This window comes from Portunus trituberculatus, chromosome 22 (assembly GCF_017591435.1).
Source record: "Portunus trituberculatus isolate SZX2019 chromosome 22, ASM1759143v1, whole genome shotgun sequence".
Taxonomy (NCBI): domain Eukaryota; kingdom Metazoa; phylum Arthropoda; class Malacostraca; order Decapoda; family Portunidae; genus Portunus; species Portunus trituberculatus.
This window is the reverse complement of record NC_059276.1, coordinates 4,296,411-4,309,747: the sequence shown is the minus strand read 5'-3', so window position 1 is coordinate 4,309,747 and position 13,337 is coordinate 4,296,411. Positions and strand designations below refer to the sequence as shown.

At 38.3% G+C, this 13,337-nt stretch overlaps 1 protein-coding gene across 1 annotated transcript; it reads right to left on the bottom strand.

Moving 5' to 3' along the window:
- Positions 1 to 2,394: 2,394 nt before the first annotated feature.
- Positions 2,395 to 10,373, bottom strand: LOC123507462. Its single transcript, XM_045260352.1, is given in 8 exon segments — positions 2,395 to 3,723; positions 5,041 to 5,247; positions 7,605 to 7,660; positions 7,663 to 7,705; positions 7,994 to 8,216; positions 9,002 to 9,152; positions 9,370 to 9,503; positions 10,196 to 10,373. Coding segments are annotated over 8 exon segments (951 nt in total). The 5' UTR covers positions 10,216 to 10,373; the 3' UTR covers positions 2,395 to 3,606.
- Positions 10,374 to 13,337: the final 2,964 nt, after the last annotated feature.

Below are 13,337 nucleotides of genomic sequence, written 5' to 3'. Positions count from 1 at the left end.
GTCAGTAGGTTAATATTTGTGATTTCAGTTGAATTAGGCTGCTAAGATTCTTAATTCCAGTAAAGTAAGGCTGCTAAGATTCCTGATTGCTGTGAAGTTTGTCAGTTAAGATTCCTGTTAAGTAAAGTTGATTGATATTCCTGATTCCTATTAAGTCAGTCAGTTAACATTCCTGATTCCTGTTAGGCGAGTCAGTCATGATTCCTGATTCCATTTAAATAAGTTAGTTAAGATTCCTAATTCCAGTTAAGTAAAGTTGATTGATATTCCTGGTTCCTATTAAGTCAGTCAGTTAAGATTCCTGATTCCATTTATTAGAATCTTCAGAAATGTCATCTAACCAAGATTTTGTGTATATATATATTTTTGTTATACCATGTGGGGTTTTCACGGGAATTGATGGGCTAAAGAAGATACTTTTTGTGGTACCTCCTATCTCAAAGCCCACCCGCTAGGAAACCGTTGCCCCGAGTGAGGAAGCCCAACCTACACTCGGACTGAGGACAGGATTCGAACCCGTGCGCTTGGAGACCCCTCGGACCTCAAAGCACGCATGGTTCCACTGTACCATTATTAGAAGCGCAACACTAATTCTTTTCTTTTTCTTTTCCTATTTTTTTTTCCTGAGGGTGTGACTAACAAACATTTTCATATATATTCTATAACTATGTCAAAAGAGCAACAGTTTTATTTTCTTTTGTTTTTTCTTTGATATTTTCTGTAGAGGGGAAAATATTGGCTGATAAATGGCTGTTATTCTCTCCATTAATTTGGGTAAGCATTCAAATGTTAGGTTGACTTCAAATATTGGCTCATTGAATTTATGTATGTGTTATTGTGGTTAGTAGAATTATTGTCACTGTATCTATTTATTTATCTTTATCTATTTTTGTATCTTCTGTATCTCTCTCTCTCTCTCTCTCTCTCTCTCTCTCTCTCTCTCTCTCTCTCTCTCTCTCTCCTAGTTGTGGTTAGTAGAATGATTGTTACTGTTTATTTATTTATCTATTTATCTATCATTTTTTTTTTTATCTTCTGTATATCTATCGTCTTATATATCCATCTGCTTTTCTCTCTCTCTCTCTCTCTCTCTCTCTCTCTCTCTCTCTCTCTCTCTCTCTCTCTCTCTCTCTCTCTCTCTCTCTCTCTCTCTCTCTCTCTTAACTCTCCGTCATTCCTTCCTTCAATACTTTCCACATTTCACTAACCTTATATATGCATTTATTACTATTTATACGTACATTTCATTCATACCGTAATGAGTAATAAATTCAAAGGTACTACTGTGTTTTTTCTGATACTTTTATTACTTAGCATTAGTCAAATCCCAATAGAAGGAATTAAATGCTCTCTTAGTACATCTATAAAGGATTAGATGCTATTAACTGAACTATAAGCAAGAAAACGAAGCTTATCACGTACCCATAATGCCCTTTAGTGTCAAAGCAGACTAGATACAACAATACAGTCTTCGATTATAGCAATGTTTGATCTGCATTTTATACTTAACAGCACTAGAGAATACATGTAGTACTTTATCTGACAGTTTACAGCTTCTTTTATCTTTTCATTCTTTCTCAGCAACATAAACCTACAGCATTCTTTTTATTCACATTTCCATCAGTACCTTGTGTTTTCTTGCAGTTTCGCAGACTATAACAGCATTCATTAAAGCATTCAAAGTCCTCTTATTGACACTGCAAACCTTCCATTACAGCGTTAGTAGTATTAGCACCTCATTGCTGTATTACAAATGTTTCAACTAAGCTCTTTCATTACAGCGTTTTAGTGGAACAGCAATCTATTACAGTATTACGGCTGTTGTTACTATTATCTCAACCGTTTCATAACAGCGTAATAGTCGCACCGCGTGAAGGTGAACAAAAAATGATAGAGTCGTTTCAAAGTCAGTGTGGATACAGGATGTGGACGAGAAACCAGCAGAAGTCGTTTGAAAGTCAGAAGCTACGGAGAAAGCTGATGAAGGTGGTGGTGGTAGTGGTGGTGGTGCATGGTAGTGAGGTGACCCTGGTGTGACTGAGGCCGCGACGTAGTGCATGGTGAGGATTACGTGGAAGGGAAAGCTGTGGATGTTTCTGAAGGTGGCACTGGTTCGCCCGCTCAAAGTCACGGCGTAAGGAAGAGAGAGGAAGAGAAAGGGAAATGAGACACAGGGAGACAGAGCGAGAGAGAGGTAGCGTTGTTCCTGTTACCTCACAAGTGCCAATCAGGGACGGTAGAAGATTGTGTAGCGTAGAATCGTGACAATAGAGAGAGAGGGAGAGAAAGAGAGAGATAAAAGAAGTGATGTTTCGTATTAACCCCCTTCAGTACCATAACGTGTTTCCATATTCATTCTGCTTACTGTGTAGTGATTTAAACAGCTTCAGAAACTCATGTGGCGGATTGAAATAGTGAAGACTGTGGCCATTAATCTTCTGACCTCCATAGACCCTTCCTAATGTAAATAAATTGGTCTAATCGTACACAAATCTCAGGCTAAAAATGTGTCGCAGTATTAAAGGAGTTAAGAGCTTGCCACGTGTAGGGCTAATACCTTCTTGCAGTCTGTCTTGTTACATAATGAGGCCGTGGTTAACTACTATTAGGAACAACAAACAGAAAACTATAACATCGGATTGTAAACCTTAGAAAAACAAAAGTTACATCGATAAAACACCAAGTCAGCATTCGATCTTTATCAGAAACTTTATCATTGAGGTCGTGGTTTCGTGACATTACAAGCACACAAAATAAATTACAAGCACCACACAAAATAAACAATAACATCAGTACAAAAAACACTTAAAACATCCTAACCTCAAGTACCGCTAACTTACCCCAACCCTAACCAGCTCCCAGAAAAGTTCCGACAAAAAGTTCCCACAATGCCCAAGAATCACACGGGAAGCAGAATCTCCTGAAGGTGCGGGAGGCTTTGCGATATTGACACGCATTCTGAAACACTGCTCTCTCATCGCAACACAATTTCCAAGGCCACTGAGATGACTCGCCGCGTTCTCAAGAGTATTTCTTCTATTGATAACGTAAAAATCTCGTTAATTTCCCACTAGTACTATAGAAACAACCTTAAAGACACACACCACTTCTACGAGAGCTTTGGAAAGTAGTGGAAATAGAACGTGCAAGTTTTGAAAATTATTTTGGTTCTCAAGAGCATTTCTGTTAATAAAAAGCATAGAAATCTCGTTAATTTCTGAGTAAAAACAAAAAACGCCCTTAAAACCTGTGCCACTTCAACTAAACCTTGGAAAATACTGATAAGACGTATGTTTCAAAATAAGCCGTGTTCTTAAGAGTATTTCTCCTGTCAATAACATAGAAATCTCGTCATTTCCCTATTATTAATATACAAACACATAAAACCCGTGCCACTTCAACTAGAGCCTTGGAAAGAAGTGAGATACAACATACAAGTAGAATAAATCGGGCTCTCAAGAGTATTTTTCCTATTAAAAACGTATAAATCTCGTCATTTTCCTACTATTACTATATAAACACACATGAAAACACGTGCCATTTCAACTAGAGCCTTGGAAAGTAGTGGAGGTTCGGCGCAGGTGTTTCAGAATCAGTTTTGGAGTTTCAGAGACCGAGGCCGAGATGGGAGAGGTCGATGAGAGGACACTTGGGGAACTGATGCTCGCAGGACTCAGAGAAGGTGACGAAGGTGTTGAGGGGAGGCAGGGCTGCGTATAGGGTCTGGTGAGGGCAGGGAGGGAGAGACACATTAATTCTTTCAGTTAACCTAACCTAACCTAACCTAACCTAACCTAACCTAACCTAACCTAACCTAACCTAACCTAACCTAACCTAACCTAACCTAACCTAACCTAACCTAACCTAACCTAACTTAACCTAACCTAACCTAATCCTGACCCTATTCCTAACCTTAACCTAACCTAACCTAGAGGCATTAATTCTTTCAGCCATTACAGGGTGACTAACGTGGGAGTATTGAAGGAAAGTGTTCATTTGATGGACTTATACGTAAAGGCAGCATTGCGGTGTGAAGTTAATTTTCTTTCTCTTTCTCTTTCTAGCTGTGAGATAATGTATTTTCGTTTTTTTTTTTTTACTTTCTTTGTTATTTATTCTTTCATTTTCCTACAGTACAATTTATGGTGTTCTAAAACGTGTGTGTGTGTGTGTGTGTGTGTGTGTGTGTGTGTGTGTGTGTGTGTGTGTGTGTGTGTGTGATATTTTTCAATCTTTTTCATGCATATTTACCTTTGTGATGCATGTCTAACCTAATATCCCTGTTAATATATCAACATTTTTACAAGTACATATATTTGTTTACAAGTGTACTACCTGTCTGTCTCTGTTTGTAGCTATCTATCTATCTATCTATCCATCTATCTATCTATCTGTCTGTCTGTTTATCTATCTATGTATCCAATTAGCTATCTATCTATCTATGTATCCAATTATTAACATGTATTCAGTTATTATCTACGTTAATTGCTACATCAACCCGTCTATCTTAAATCCTACCTTCCTTAATGAATACCTGTCAGTCAATCAGTACCACACACTACAAAATAAACATCACTATGAAAACATCCCAAAAAACCTAACCCAACGCTAACTATCCTCAACCCTAACTAGCTACCAGAGAAGTTCCAGCAAAAGTCAGTCAGTCAGTTAATTAGTCAGTCAATCAGTCAGTCAGTCAGTCAATCAGTTAGTTAATCAGTCTGTTAGTTAATCAGTCAGTCAGTCAGTCAGTCAATCAGTCAGTCAATCAGTCAATTAATCAGCCAGTCAGTCAGTCAGTCAGTTAATCAGTCAGTCAGTCAGTCAATCAGTCAGTTAATCAGTCAGTCAGTCAGTCAGTCAGTTAATCAGTCAGTCAGTCAGTCAATCTATCTATCATTTCTTTATGTAAGAGAGGAGGACTGGCCAAGGGGAACAAAAATATAGAGAAAAAAACCCACTCAGTTGCCAGTCTCCTTATAGAGCCGATAAAATTAGCCAAGGATAGGGACAAATATCTTAAAGTCTCCCTCTTCCTACCTGCATGAGACCCATAGGAGGAGTGTCCGGGTCTCTGCTCCTTGCTTGAGACACTGCCACGGATTGCTGAAGGCCCCACACTACAGGAGACAACTTGCACACCAGCAACTGCACGCACGCGGTATTGTCACCCGTGGCTCTTTGCAGCTTCTGTATGATTGCTCTGGGAAGTCCCGGATCTTGTGCCTCTCTCAGCATTGCTTCCATCTAGAGAGGTGAAGGAGTTAGGTTAGTTTGTGGTTGGTTTTGAAGGACGTGATGTGTAAGTGTGATGTTTTAGGATGTTAAAATTGAAGTTAGGTTGGAAATAATGAAGTTTGGTTTGATTCTAGTTGGTTTTAAGAAAAGTGATGTTTAATTTGTGGCTGGTTTTGAAGGATGTGCTGTGTGAATGTGATGCTTTAGGATTTTGAAATTGTGATGATAGGAGGTTGAATTTGAAGTTAGGTTGGAAAACTTAGATTTATTTTGACTTTAATTGGTTTTAAGAGAAAAAAAGATTTATTTTGACTTTAATTGGTTTTAAGAGAGAAAAAAAAAATGTTTAGTTTGTGATTGGTTTTGAAGGAAGTACTGTATAAATATGATGTTTTATAATAGAGCGTTATGATATACTATAATTGAACATAGTAAAAAATAATGACGATAGATGATTTTCTAACTGGTTTTAAGGGAAATACTATACGATTAAGAATATAGATCGAAAAAATATGAGAAAAATGAAAGAAAACTACAAAAAAAACTTAATAGATAACCAGAGAGTATACCAGCAAGACTAAACCAACCCGGAAGTGAACCCAGAGTGGAGTATAGCATTAAGAGTAACACTAATTATAAGGTGTTGCTGGGTGTGTGTGAAGGTGCGCCCTGACCATGTAGGTTTGTTTACTCTTCATCAGCTGACAGTGACGAGCTACCTCTTAGGGCGGGTCCCGTAACTGTGACCGCTGCAGGAGGAGGAGGAGGAGGAGGAGGAGGAGGAGAGGAGGAAGACATGACTTAAAAAATGGTCAGGGAGAGGAAGAAGAGGAAGTAGGTGGGATAAATGAAGATATGATTACGGAGACTTAAGTATACGTAGGAGGAGGAGGAGGAGGAGGAGGAAGAGGAGGAGGGAGGAAGACATGACTTAAAAATGGTTAGGGAGAGGAGGAGGAGGAAGAGAGGAAGAAGAGGAAGTAGGTGCAATAAATGAAGACATGATTACGGAGGCTTGGGAGGATAAGGAAGAGGAAGAAGAAGAAGAGGAGGAGGAGGAGAAGGAGGAGTAGGAGGAGGAGAAAGAGGAGGAGGAGAAGGAGGAGCAATAGATGTCACAAATGAGAAAAAGAGGGAGGAGGACGAGGAAAAGGAAGCGGAATACGAGGAGGAACACGAGGAGGAGGAACAGGAACAGGAGAAGGAGGAAGAGGAAGAGGAGGAGGAAGAAGAGGAAGAGGAGAAGAGGGAGAAGGAGGAGGAAGTAGGAGGATAAAAAGATGTCACTAATATGAAAAAGAGGAGGAGAAAGAGGAGGAGAAAGAGAAGAAGGAGGAGGAGGAGGAGGAGGAGGAGGAAGAAAAAAAGTAAAAGGGTAAATCGATATCACAGGTGAAAAAAAAGATTACACACGTATTTAAGAAGAATAAGAAGAAGAGAGGAGGAATAATATAAAGAAAAGGAAGAGAAAGAGACGATATGACAGAACATAAAACAAACATGGGGAAGAAGAAAAGGAGAAATGACAGAAGGAAGAGAAAGAATAGAAATAAATGAAAGAAAATAACAAGACTTCATTTTAAGGCTGGTGAAAGAAAGATAATGGTGATGTTCATGTTATCAGACACCTGTTGCGGCAGTGACTGTGTTGTGTGTCCGTTTGAACGTATACCGTTGTGTTGTGTAGGGGTGACTCTCTCTCTCTCTCTCTCTCTCTCTCTCTCTCTCTCTCTCTCTCTCTCTCTCTGGTCTCTTTCTCTTTTTCTTTCTTTCTTCTATTACTGCGGAGAACTTGACCGCAACATCCTCCTCCTCCTCCTCCTCCTCCTCCTCCTCCTCCTCCTCCTCTTCCTCCTCCTCCTCTTCTTCCTTCTCCTCTTCTCTCCTCCTCCTCCTCCTCCTCCCCCAGCGCCTGCATTTTATCTTCTCCCGCCAACTCATTTGCATCTTAACTAAACCACAAACACCACCACTGCTTGTGTTACTGGCCTCACCACCACCACCACAATCACCACCACCACAATCACCACCACCACTACCACCATTACCACTACTATCACCATCACCACCACCACAACAACAAGCATCCACACTACTACTACTACTTCATACTGCTTCTACTACTACTACTACTACTACTACTACTACTATTAGGGTTACTGTATGTGTTTATCTTTGAAATCTTCATGTAATTATGGTTTATCAAGTTATGTAGACAAATTAATAGATATTTTAACGATTTATATTTGACGAAGAGAGAAAGTTATGAAATTTAATATATTGAAGTATAAATATAATGAGGTGTTAGACTACTACTACTACTACTACTACTACTACTACTACTACTACTACTACTACTACTGTACCTTCGTTGGATCGCTTCGCATGAACCAAGAAAGAACAGAAGTTTTTGAATCTCTGACTCTGGAATTTCGTTGATATTCTCCCCAATGAGTGTCGAAGTAATCTGGAAAAAAAAGTAGAAATAGGAATAAATAAATAAATAGTGAAGTCTGCCTTAAAATCTGCCGTGGAGTTCCGTTTTCTTTGTCTTCTGTCTAGCTGTTTTGTCTGAATCGATCTGTTTTGCCTTCGTTTAGCTTCTTATCTGTTTTCGTTACGTGTTTCTTCTTATTTCATCTCTGTTTTCTGTTTGTAAATATGTTTGTGAGCTTGTAAACTTGTCTGCTTCACTGGCTAGCTAACTGTGTGTGTGTGTGTGTGTGTGTGTCTCCTCTCTCACCAAGACACTCACCAACTCAGCCAGGAAGATCAGGACATTGAGAGCCATCAGACCAACTTGTGACGAATCAATGCCAACAAGTCTCAGGAAACCGTCGACCATTCCTTCCCTCTTCCTCATCGCCTCCTCGCCTCTCTCATCCTCCTGCAGGCGATTCGATACCAGGGACGACACAGACTCCACCAGGTCCTCCCCTATCATCCCCGCCACCTTCCCCGCCTCCTCCAGCCCTCCTGCATCTGTAAGGGGGGAAAATTTGGAGGTTGTTAAATTTTGTGTTTTTTTGTTTTATTTTTTTTCGTTGTTTCAGTCCCTTCTTCATCTGTAAAGGGGAAAATTTGGGGGATTGTTAAAATTTTAGGTTTGTTTTGCTCGTTTTTCGTGTATTTTTTCTTTCTCTGTGTGTATTTTAAGTGTTTTGATGTGTTTTTTTTTTTTCTTTGTTTCAGTCCCTCCTTCATTTGCAAAAGGGAACAAATTTGGGTGTTGTTAAAATTTTAGGTTTGTTTTGCTCGTTTTTCGTGTATCTTTCTTTGTGTGTATTTTAAGTGTTTTGATGTGTGTTCTGATTTTCACATGTGTTTTGATATCTTTTTTTTTTTTTTTCGTTGTTTCAGTCCCTCCTGCGTCTGTAAAGGGGAAAAATTTGGGGGTTTGTCTAATTTCGTGGTTTTGGTTTTGTTTGAGTTTCGTCTATGTTTTCTTTTTGCTGTGTATTTTTTAAGTGTTTTGATATCTTTTCTTATTTTCTTTTTTGGTTTCTCTCCGTTTTTCTTGTTTTTGGTGTTTTTGTATCTGTTTTTGTGTTTTTTTGTTTGTCTCCTCTTCCTATTCCTTCTCCTTAAATTCTTTCCTTTTTTAATTCTTCTTTATCCTCCTTTTTCTTCCTATTCTTTTTTTCCTCTTCTCAGTCAATCAATTATCAGTTTTCACTTTTCCTCCTCCTCCTCTTTTTCTTATTCCTCTCTCTCTCTCTCTCTCTCTCTCTCTCTCTCTCTCTCTCTCTCTCTCTCTCTCTCTCTCACCTGGTTTACGTGACTATTGAAAGCGGAGTTGATGGAGGAAGCGCCCTTCTGCATCAGCTTCCCCATGTGCTGAGCCCCTTCGTCAATACGCTGCCCGAGATCTTCCACGGCGCCGCTCACTGCCTCCCCTGCCTTTCCCAGCAAACCTGACGAAGGGGAAGGGGTAGTGATGGTGGTGGAGGTAGTGGTGGCAGTAGTGGTGGTAGATGGAAGGTAAAAATAAGTATTGATTGATAGATAGAGATTGATGGGTAGATAAACTGATGGAACTGAGATAGACACACAGTTGAAGGACAAACTAGTGAAGATTGAAGTAAGTAATGATGGTGGTGATGATTGTGATGCTTCTGTTAAATGTCTTACCAAATGGATCGAGGATGCGGTGAAGCTGGCGTGAGTGGCGGGAATGGGCGGTATTTGGGCTGGCTTGGGCGTGTTCTGAGGGCGTGGTACCTCCCTCCTTCAGCAGAACCAGTAACAACACTATAACCACGCCCCTGAAATGTGCTTAGGTGAAACACACACACACACACACACACACACACACACACACACACACATTATAACTGCCATTTCTAGCCACTTCTAGCCACATAACACTGGTTTTTAAGGGCCTTTTTACGGTTCTAGTCACAGGTTAAAATTTTTCTACATTAATGATAGGAGAAACACTCTTGGGAATCCTGTTAATCATTTCTAGAGCTTTTCAAAATAGTCGTGGCGAAGTTACACATTCTTAACCCCTTCAGTACATGGTGCATTTTCATATTAATTCTCTTTCACTATTTACCAATTTAATACACATTCAGGAATTTAGCTTGGGATTAGAATAGTGAAGACTTTGGTCATAAAACATCTGACCTGCATAGACCCTTTCTAATGTCAATAAAATGGTCTAATCGTACCCAAAACTCATGGTAAAAAAACGTCCCAGTACTGAAGGGGTTAAAGGTGAATTTTACGGTTCCAATGAAAAATTATCATGATTTCTACATTATTAACGGGAAAGACACTCTTACGAACACAGCTAATCATTTGTGGCCTTTGAAAATAGTCTTGGAGAGAGAGAGAGAGAGAGAGAGAGAGAGAGAGAGAGAGAGAGCATAGGGTTTCTAAATATGAGGGTAACTAATATCGTAATCCTGTCACTCACTCACTCACTCACTCACTCACTCACTCACTCACTCACCTTCCAACACTAACACCCATCTTGAAATCTTTGGTATCCTTCAAAAATCCTTCAGTTCCTTTAAGATCCTTTCGGGAATACGAGGGAATACGAGGGACTTCCTTCGCCTGCTGAAGTGCTGGTAGTGGTGGTGGTGGTGGTGGTGGTGGTGACAGTGGAGTTTGCGTCTCTCCACCTTGCCGTCTGTTGTGGATGTGTGGAACCGCGGAGGAGCTGAGACATCTTCAAGCGGAACCCCTCCTCCTCCTCCTCCTCCTCCTCCTCTTCCTCCTCTCCTCCTCTTCTTCTTCTTCTTCCTTATTTTCCCAGTGGTTAGTTCCATCTCTTCTCCTTCCCGTCAAATTCCCTCACTTATTCTCCTCCTCCTTCTCCTCTTCCTCCTTCTCCTCCTCTTCCTTCTCCTCCTCCTCCTCCTCCTCCTTCCGTTATTTTTGCGATTTTCTTTTTATAAAATCCAAATGTCATTAATTGCCTGTTAGAGATAGATAGATAGATAGATAGATAGATAGATAGATAGAGAGAGAGAGAGAGAGAGAGAGAGAGAGAGAGAGAGAGAGAGAGAGAGAGAGAGAGAGAGAGAGAGGTAACGGCATAAGGAATTGTTTGTGTGAATGAGTGTGCGTTCGTCCCATGTGTGTGTGTGTGTGTGTGTGTGTGTGTGTGTTATCGCCACCACGCCCTCTGGCTACGGGTGTGACTGACTATATGTAAGCATGGTTGACTGACTGGGGGACTCACTGACTGAATACGTGACTAACTTAAAACTGACTGATAGACTGTGGGAAGTAACTGTCTGACTAGGAGATAAACTGACTGACTGACTGACTGAATGCGTTACTGACTAATAAAACTGACTGGTTGTACGAAGAGACTGACTGACTGACTGACTGACTGACTGACTGAATGTTTGACTAATTAAATGATTGACTAACTTTTAAACTGACTAACAGATTTATGATAAATAAATTAAAGAAAAGAACTGATTGACTGACTGACTGACTGACGGATTAGCAAAGAAATGACTAGCTGACTAATTGTTTAGGCGTTTTACTACTACTACTACTACTACTACTACTACTACTACTACTACTACTACTACCACTACTACTACTACTACTACTACTACTACTACTACTACTACTACTACTACTACTACTACTACTACTACTTACTACTATACTACTACTACTACTACTACTACTACTACTACTACTACTACTACTACTACTACTACTATTATAATTATTATCATTATTATTATTGTTATTATTATTATAGTAATAATAATAAAATAACAGGGAGAGAGAGAGAGAGAGAGAGAGAGAGAGAGAGAGAGAGAGAGAGAGAGAGAGAGAGAGAGAGTTTACTGATAACGGAGCAAGAGATTTAAGGGATGTGTGAAAAGAGGAGGAGGAAGAGAAGAAGGAGGTGTGAAAAGAGGAGGAGGAGGAGGAGGAGGAGGAGGAGTAGATTTGAATTAAAGTGTCGGTAGTTATGAGGGTGGAAAGATTAATAGTAGTAGTAGTAGTAGTAGTAGTAGTAGTAGTAGTAGTAGTAGTAGTAGTAGTAGTAGTAGTAGTAGTAGTAGTAGTAGTAGTAGTCATATCTTATCAGTAACTCTTCACTTCACCTTATCTCATTTTTACTTCTATTTTCGGGAATCATTTTAAATAGCGTGGGAAAATTCTTGTTCATGTGTTGCTAAGATGACCGCTATGTGTGTCTTCCTCTTCCTCCTCCTCCTCCTCCTCCTCCACACACCGCCACACACCACCACACTCCACCCTTTCATGGTCTCCTCTCCTTCCTCCTCATACATGCATACATATATACTCCTGCATACATACACCTTCACCTCACCTGCACTTTAAATCTTCCTCCTCGTCTTCTTCTTTCACTTGACGCGTTGTTGTTGTTGTTGTTGTTGTTTAGTTTCCTTAGTGCTGTTTTGAAATCTCCTCCTCCTCCTCCTCCTCCTCCTCCTCCTCCTCCTCCTCCTCCTTGTTCTTGTCCCTCTCCTTGATGATAATAATAATAACTGATAATAATAATAATAATAATAATAATAATATTATTATTATTATTATTATTATTATTATTATTATTATTATTATTATTATTATTATTATTATTATTATTATTATTATTATTATTATTATTATTATTATTATTATTATTATTATTATTATTATTATTATTATTATTATTATTATTATTATTATTATCATTTTATTTTTTCATTATTATTATTATTATTATTATTATTATTATTATTATTATTATTATTATTATTATTATTATTATTATTATTATTATTATTATTATTATTATTATTATTATTATTATTATTATTATTATTATTATTATTATTATTATTATTATTATTATTATTATTATTATTATTATTATTATTATTATTATTATTATTATTATTATTATTATTATTATTATTATTATTATTATTATTTTATTATTATTGTTATTGTTATTGTTATTGTTATTATTATTATCATTATTATTATTATTATTATTAATAGTAATAACTCCCAATCTTATTTTTGACACACTTCTCTTGACCGAACGCGAAAAAGAGAAAAAAAAAGAAAAGAAAAGAGAATCCTATATTGAACAATGACACTGCTGGGAACAAAACAATCTATAGTGGTGGTGGTGGTGGTGGTGGTGGTGGTGGTGATTGTGGTAGCGGTGGTGCTCGGGAACTCCATCACCAATCCGCCACACCACTAGATGTTATTTTCATTTGTCTTTTTTCCTTTGATTTTTTTCATGTAAGAGGAATTGTGATCAAAACAGGAAAACCATCAAAGTGTGTATAAAGATCACTAAAGAGGAGATGTCTTAAAACCTCCCTCTTTCTTATTTATTTGATTTATTTTTATTTTTTCACATGAAAGGCACTAACCAAAACCAAGAAAATATATAAGAAAATGATCCTTAAAGAGAAAGCGTCTTAAAACCTTCCTCTTAGAAATGTGTCTTAAATATCCTCTCCTTTTTATTCATTTCACTTATTTTCCTTTTCTTCTCATTTGAGAGATAATAATGAGACAAACTGTATATGAAAAAGATCCCTAAAGAAAAAAGTGTCTTAAAACCTTCCTCTTAGAAGTGTGTCTTAAAT